General features: G+C 64.2%; 1 protein-coding gene across 1 annotated transcript; it reads left to right on the forward strand.

The window, feature by feature from the left end:
* The first annotated feature begins 1994 nt into the window (after positions 1–1994).
* Positions 1995–6136, forward strand: GDF7 (growth differentiation factor 7). The gene is made up of 2 exons (XM_035000445.1): positions 1995–2391; positions 5175–6136. The coding sequence occupies exons 1-2, from the start codon at positions 1995–1997 to the stop codon at positions 6134–6136; spliced, it is 1359 nt and encodes a 452-aa protein (XP_034856336.1).
* The last annotated feature ends 1711 nt before the right edge of the window (positions 6137–7847 follow it).

Genomic DNA, 7847 nt, shown 5'->3' on the forward strand with positions numbered 1-7847 from the left:
GCACTACTGACCTCAGCCCAGGGTTCCAGGGTGTTTGTGCAAATCATAATCAGTTGAGACTGTTCCCCTGTGGCTGTAGGGCGAAGGAGCTGAGAAAGACAGCAGGGCCCCAGCACCGGCAATGCTGGAGACCCCTGGGTGGGGTCTCTAGGGACACGCTCTGGAGGTTTCTGCAGGGCCCTTTGTAGCAGCACTACCCAGAGAGGGAGACCTGGGGCCAAAGCCTTGTCCCTGGCACTCCATCCTCAGTCCCCAAAGCAGGCTGGGTTAATGCAGCCCTTGTCGTGGCAGCCTCCCACTGCCCTTCCCAACCACACCTTCCCACACTAATCTCAGCTCTTTCTCCTCTGCCCACCGGATGGGCCTGGGGTGCAGGAGGAGTGGCCCCTGGCCAGATCTCTCCTGCCCCCACACGGCCCCGGTGGTGATGGGTGGACCAAAGTGCCCAGAAGAGGGCCATGGCGTCTCTGAGGTGGCCCACATGGCGATGACTGAGGAGTTCGCTCCGGACCAAGCGTCTGGTGCAGAGGAACACCGAGCCTGGGCTGGAATCCGCCCGGGAGCTCCCTGGGCCGAGCCTCTTCCGAGGGCCAGTGTGGCACAACCGGGAGAGACTCGGGACTCCCTCAGCTTTGGGTCCTATGGTATCGTGTTGACGCTGGTCACCCACTCAAAGTGACCGTCTAGATTTCAAGTTCAGTAGTAAATGAAATTTTAAAGGATAAAGAACGCATCTGCGCTGCTTCGAGGGTCTGTCTGGCTCAGGCCCTCTGCCTACCAGGACCTCGTCCACCCGCTGGATGTTCCCGCACTGGGCTATGTCGGGCTGCCGTGGAGCTGAACAGATCAATACCGGTCAACCACCTCCCTACCCTAACCCAGTGCGCTCCGGGGTGCCGCCGCCGTGGCCGCTGGGCGTCCCCTCCACCCATCACCCATCACCGCGGCCAGAGAGGTACGGAGGCACCACCCTGGGGCTCTCAGCTGCCCGCCCTCCCGGCTTCTGGCCGCGCCCCAACATACCAGGTAGCCCGCTTCCGTTGACCGGCCCCCCTAGAAGGAGAGCGGAAGGTTATCACTTTCGACGTACGTACAAATGAACTCGGGGCGCCGCTCCCGCGCAGGAGTCTCCCCATCACCCCGGGGCTGCCTCCGCGATTCCCGCGCTCCTTTGAGATGTTGGCTCCAGCTTAAGCGCACGTTCTGCGCCCAAACCTTTACTTTCCGACTGTCGATCCACGTCCATCTGTCTTTCCGGCCTGCCCTTCCAGCCGCTAGCCCTCTCCTCCCTCCGGGTCCCCACCCCCGCTCCGGCCCCGCGCTCCGGTCTTTGGAGGCTGTGGCAGCCTTCGAACCGCTGATGAAGAACGCGCCTTTGTGGCAACCCTGCGCGCCCCGGTGGCCTCCGGACGCCCTGGTGGCCTCTCGGTGCGTCCAGGCCCCGAGGGCCCGGCAGTGACCGGCGGGGCCGAGCCCTTCCGCGGCCCCACCTCTGGCGTCTCGGGCACTCGCAGAACCGGAGCGGGCAGGGGGCGGGTGCTGCTCCTCCGCAGGGGAGTGGGGACGAGGCTGGGCTGGTGCGCGCGGTGCCTCGGAGCCTCGAACTCCGGAGGGCGCGTTTGGCTGCGGCGCGGCGTGGGCGGCGGGGGCTCGCAGCGCCGTGGGGCAGGGAGGCGGGGCTCCGGTTTGCGGCGGGAGCCTCCGGCGGGTTAACACTCGCTAGGCGAGAGTGGGGGCGAAGCGCTACGGCGCCGGGAGGAGGCTCCTGTCCCGGACTCCGCGTTAGGCCGGAGTGGGGGGCGCGGTGCTGCCACGCCAGTGTTCAGCAGGGGGCGCTGCTCCGGGCGTTGGGCGGGGGTGGGGTGGGCGAGGAGGGGGGGCCGCGACTTGCTGCGCACACTTCCCCCATTATTAAACACTATGTTCAAAAGGCGCCGGGGGACTTCCCGGAGCCACGGAGCCCGCGCCGCCCGCCCGCCTGGCCCACGGAGCCCATGGACCTGAGCGCGGCCGCCGCGCTGTGCCTCTGGCTGCTGAGCGCCTGCCGGCCCCGCGACGGGCTCGAAGCGGCCGCCGTGCTGCGAGCGGCGGGGGCAGGGCCGGTCGGGAGTCCGGGGGGCGGCGGCGGCGGCGGCGGCGGGCGGACCCTCGCCCCGGCTGCGGGCGTCTCCGCTGCCCCGACCGCCGCGGCTCCCGGAGCCCGCGCCGCGCGCCGGGCCGCCGGCTCCGGCTTCAGGAACGGCTCGGTGGTGCCGCACCAGTTCATGATGTCGCTTTACCGGAACCTGGCCGGGAGGGCTCCCGCCGGGGCAGCCGCCGCCTCCACCTCGGGCTCTGGCCGCCACGGCCGCGCGGACACAATCACCGGCTTCGCAGACCAGGCGAACCAAGGTACTCACGCCTCTTCTGCGCCCGTCCGTCCTGTCCGCTCCTAGGCTGAGGCCACCGCCAGAGCCCGAGCCCCAGCTCCAGACCCTTCGGGGCGCGGCCCCCCCCACGCCCCAGCCTCAGGTGGTGGAAACTCCGCCGAGGCCCACGCACCCGAACCCTCTGGACTGTGGCGAGAGACGCGGCAGCTCTCGGGGCTGAGCCCGTCCCTCCGCCGGATTGCCCTGGCCCTGCCGGCCGGCGGGTCCCCTCGAGGAGCGGCAGGATCGGAAGCAAGAAGGGGCCCGGGCCGAGAGGGACGGCGCAGTGATGGTGGTGGTGGCCGCGGCTGTTGCATTGCAGCAAACTCTGCAGCTTCTAGTCTCCTGGGGGCCGCATAAATTGGGGGGAACTCAGGGGAATGAGGGAAAGAGGCAGGCTGAAGTAAATGGCCCCAGGAGAGGCTGGTGGCATCACCAGGTACACGGAGGTCCCCTCTGGGCATTCTGTGTCAGGGTGGAGCCGTGGGGCTACGGGTGCCTGGGCCCCCCCAGGACAGCCAGAGGTGGAGAACTCCAGGCTCCAGAGGAGGAGAGGATGGGCAGTGAGCCCCTGCCCGAATGCAGGCCTCGCTGAGAGCAGGCACCCCACCTTACTCTGCCCTGGGTCCTTCAAAGGTAGGACGTGGGTATGACTGTGGTGGTTGCTGTGTGTCATCTGGATTTTATTAATCTCTATTGAAGTCATTAAAGCAGACAGATAGGGAAAATTTAACTAATTTCAGGCAGAAATGCAAGTAATGTTGGCCTTAATTCTATCCAGTCAGAGACCCAGCATGGAAGGCAGGAGGGAAAGAAAGGGGAGTAGGGCTGGAAGGGAAGCAGCAGACAGGCCGAGCCTGGGAGAATCTGCTGGCCGCACACCCCACACCCTAGCCTGGGAAAGAGGTAGAGGTGGTGCAGTAACCAAATCACCCACCTCCTCCGACACACACGATGCCTACACACAGACTGCTTTGTTTTGGGTGCTGGGACAGCCTGGGCCCAGATGGTCCTACGGTGCAGTGGGAAGTCCCAAGCATTCTCTGAAGGCCCCCGGGACTGGATGCTGGGGTACTCCTACCAAGCCTGAGTCCTGGTGTACAGGGCCAGGGAAGGCCCCAGCCCTGAGGCTGCTGTGTGGGCGCACGGGATAGAGGACAGATGGGTGTGCAGGACTCTGAGCTGCAGAGGCACCAGCTGCTCTTTCTTAGGTAGAGTCAGGCCTACTGATAGCTTCAACCTGAGCTAAACCTTTCCTGTGGAGCTCTGCTTGGCTGGCAAGGCTCTGAGGGCACCTTTCCTTCCTCCTTCTGGAAGGAGGGCCTGCGGGGGCTGCACCCTGGAGCGGAGAGATGCTGCAGGGGAAGCTCAGGAAAAGTGCTCCAGGGAGCCCTGGGGGAAAGCAGTGGCAGGGAGGAGGCCGCACTTGCGGAGCACTTTGGGCCTCCCTCTCTCTCCACTCTGTGGTTCAACTTGGAGCAGGGCTACCTGAGGCCCCCAGAAGCCACCGGCAGAGCCCAGACTTCGGACCTCAGGAGGTGAGGGCCGGCGGCGGCAGTGGTGGGTGAGCAAATCTCCAGTGGTGGGGCAGTCTGCACAGTCTCTCCGAGTTTGGGGCAAAACGAAACCATATGACCCTCTTCAAAGGGAGCTCCTTATCTGCTGCTCGGTGGAATTTCAACTTTTTTTTCCTGAGCCCCAATAGAAAAAAAGTGCCCACGACCAGAAATAAAACCCCCAAACTCTGAGAGAGCAGGCATAACGGAGGGAAAGAATATGCCAAAGGATCGGTGGGTCCTGGAGGCGAGACGTCCTTGAGCCGCTGACCTCAGTGCGGCAAGGCAGGCAGTCCGGGGCTGCCCCCAACCCTTCAGAGAAGCTTCCTTGCCCTCCTCTGCCGCCTTCCCTCCTCCAGCGGAGGTCGCGGAAAGCAGGGAGAGGCTAAACCAGGGGTCTCCTATCGCCAGCAGCAGCGCTCACCGCTAGGAGACCTTGGGCCGAGCCGGGGCCCCTCCCTATCTGGGCCTTAGTTCCCCTTCAGCATAGCCGGGAGGCTGGATGCGCCAGAGGGTCTGCAGCCCCGCTGACGCGTTCCCCTCTGGACGACTCGCACGCAAGGCCCAGACTGCACGGGAGATGGTGGCCAGCAGGAATGTCCAGGCTGAGCTGGGGAAGAGAGGTAGCGCAAGGAGCAAAGTTTTCAGGGGGCACGAATTTTCCGTTTTCGCACAGCCGGGACTTCGTGGCCTCAGCAGGGCAATAATGAGCAGTCCCGGCCCAGCGCGGGACCTCGGCCTGGCCTCCGGACCCTGGAAGAGGCTCAGGACTTCTGAGGCGCCCACCCGGCCTTCGCCCCGCCACCCGCCCGAAAGTCTGGCTTCCGATCTAGGCCCCGCAAACCCGTGGCTCTGGGTCAGGCAGCAGAACTGTAGTGTCATCGGGTGTAGGGGTGTGGTCCTGGCCCCGGGGCTCGGCGGTCAGTGAATGCCCGTGGGCTGTCGCGGTGGCAGAACTTTGGCTCGATGAACCGAAGCCCCGGTCCCGATAATCAATAGTCAGGGCGAAGGCTCCCTTTACTCTGGGCCAGGCTGGCAGCTTTCTGGCCGGGCCGGGACCCGCGGGCGGGCGCCGCCTGCCGCGGGCTCGCTCCCGCATCCCGGGCAGTGGGGCTCTTTGCAGTTTGGAGGCCCCGCGGCCGGGAGGGAGTGCGGGCTCCGCTCTCCGCTCTCACGGCGCTCTTTCTCTGTCTCTGCCCGACTCCTGCAGACGAATCGCCCGGCGAGACCGGCCAAAGCTTCCTGTTCGACGTGTCCAGCCTTCCCGACACCGACGAGGTGGTGGGAGCCGAGCTGCGCGTGCTGCGCCGCGAGTCCCCGGAGCTGGGCCCTGGCGGCGCGACTCCCCCGCCGCTGCTCCTGCTGTCTACGTGCCCCGGCGCCGCCCGAGCGCCCCGCTTGCTGCACTCGCGGGCCGCCCAGCCCCTGGCCGGAGCGCGCTGGGAGGCGTTCGACGTGGCAGACGCCGTGCGGCGCCACCGCCAGGAGCCGCGCGCCACCCGTGCGTTCTGCCTCTTGCTGCGCTCAGTGGCCGGTCCCTCGCGGGGCCCGCTGGCACTGCGGCTGCTGGGCTTCGGCTCACCGGGCAGGGGCCGCGCGGCGGCGGAAGAGCGCGCTCTGCTCGTCGTTTCCTCCCGCACGCAGAGGAAGGGGAGCCTCTTCCGGGAGATCCGCGCCCAGGCCCGCGCGCTCGGGGCCGCGCTGGCGGCGGAGCCGCCGCCCGACCCGGGACCCGGCACGGGGTCGCCGACGGCGGTCATCGGCGGTCGCAGGCGGCGGCGGACGGCGCTGGCCGGGGCGCGAGCGGCGCAGGGCAGCGGCGGGGGCGCGGGCCGGGGCCACGGGCGAAGGGGCCGGAGCCGCTGTAGCCGCAGGCCGCTGCACGTGGACTTCAAGGAGCTGGGCTGGGACGACTGGATCATCGCGCCGCTGGACTACGAGGCGTACCACTGCGAGGGCGTTTGCGACTTCCCGCTGCGCTCGCACCTTGAGCCCACCAACCACGCCATCATTCAGACGCTGCTCAACTCCATGGCGCCCGACGCGGCGCCGGCCTCCTGCTGCGTGCCGGCGCGCCTCAGCCCCATCAGCATCCTCTACATCGACGCGGCCAACAACGTGGTCTACAAGCAGTACGAGGACATGGTGGTGGAGGCGTGCGGCTGCAGGTAGCCTGCGGGCCCGGGGAGGGGGCGGCCGCGCCACCCAGGACCCCCTGCTGAAGAGCAGCTGCGGCCGGGGTCTGCCGCCGAGCGTGGGTGCGCATCGGACACTGGCCCCGGGCCCGCACGGTGGAGGGCGAGCGCACGTTCACACTCACACCAGCACTCACACGCACACACTCGTTCACTCATGCACACATTTACCTTGGGCAGCACCCAAAGCCCTGGCAAGAGACGACCTGACGCTACCGAATGCGTACTCACTCTGCAAACGCACCATCGCACCCACCGCCCCCTTTTGGAGAGAGGAGGCTGTTTGTGTTAACGTTACAATAACAGGCACTAAATGGGGTAGAAATGGGTTAGGGAATTGGGGGTTCCAGAATGGATGAATTAATGGGGGTACTGGAGTTTTATCTCACCCGTTTTTGTCTGTGGCTGAGTGTGGGGGAACGCCCGGCTGGGTGGCTGAGTGCCTGGTGTTGCACCTGGAATGGACAGAACGGCTGTCATGCCCTTTCCCAAGGTTTGTGTTGCATTTACTCTGGGAAGGAACCGCTGCAAAAAGGCATGTTTATTCTTTAATTTAAAAAAATCTAACGTGCCCCTTCAATTTTGAAAGGGAACATTTGTCCTAAAGAATTCATGGTGGAGCTACCCAGATCTTTGCAAAGGTCAGCACTACCCTTTTAAAAAAGTCAGTTCCAATTGGGGATGATCTAGAATGTGGGAAAAAATGTTTTTCTTTGGGGGGGGGAGTGAAATGGAGGAGAGATTATAAACTGCCAGTCTGAACTGATATGAACTTGGGGGGGATGGCACGCGTCAGGTTCTGAAGCTCCTAGGCTGGGCAGTTCAACGTGGTGGCGGTGCCGTGGGGGGTGCTGAGGAGGAGGCTTAGTGCAGTGGCTGGGAATGGGGGAAGGCGGGCAGCTGTGCCTTTTCCTAGAGACCTGCCAGGAGGTTTTGCTAAGGAGCTGGGAAAGAGGCTCGTAGGGCTTTGAAAGAGGCGGGGAGGCGTCTCGGGGCGGGCGAGCGGGCTTCTGCAGAAGACTCAGGCTTGTCTGCCAGGTAGGCGCAACCCTCTCCAAATGGTGTGCTCAGAATGGGCCAACATGTGCTTGCGCTTAGCTATCAAGTCTGTGTTGGCTTTTACACGCTTTCACTGTGTTGTTGCTGTAAGTTTTGGCAGTGTGATAGTAACGGGAAGTGAAGCTACACAAAAGTGCTTTTGTGAGATTTCAGCTCCCCACAACCCAGTGGTTCAGAGCAGGAGGAAGCCCCCCCCCCGCCCCCGCCCCAATGTAGAGGGGCATTTGCAGCTTGGCTGTTGTGGCCCCTTCAGAAGGACGGAGCCTTGGTGCAGGGGGGAGGGCAGAGGTGGAAGCCTCTTCCCCCAGTCCTGTTTTTGTCTTGTTGATGGTAGGACTGCTGGTCCTTATCTAGGGAAGCTAGAACATGCCAGCCTACATTGTTTTATTTGGTTCATTTCTGCCCCAGAGTCCTTTGTGGCCTTGTGTAAGTGGCTGAGAGAGGGATGAGAAACAATTTGGATTCCACCTGTCTGGGGCTCCGAGGGCTTCTTTGAAAACCCCTGCAGCCCTCCTGAGTACTCCTCTTTAAGGCTGTGTTGGGCTTTCACCTTTGGGGTCCCTGAGAAAGGCATCCATTCCATCTTCTTGTCTTGGATGCTAAGGTCCAGATGAGTTATACAAATTTTA

The sequence above is a fragment of the Mirounga leonina genome, unplaced genomic scaffold, assembly GCF_011800145.1.
Source record: "Mirounga leonina isolate KUSES-001 unplaced genomic scaffold, KU_Mleo_1.0 Mir_125, whole genome shotgun sequence".
Taxonomy (NCBI): Eukaryota; Metazoa; Chordata; class Mammalia; order Carnivora; family Phocidae; genus Mirounga; species Mirounga leonina.

Excerpts from the sequence above, each read along its gene's own strand:
- GDF7 (XM_035000445.1), top strand. The coding sequence starts at position 1,995 with ATGGACCTGAGCGCGGCCGCCGCGCTGTGCCTCTGGCTGCTGAGCGCC. Across the intron at positions 2,392-5,174 it reads CGCAGACCAGGCGAACCAAG|ACGAATCGCCCGGCGAGACC; the intron begins GTACTCACGCCT and ends CGACTCCTGCAG.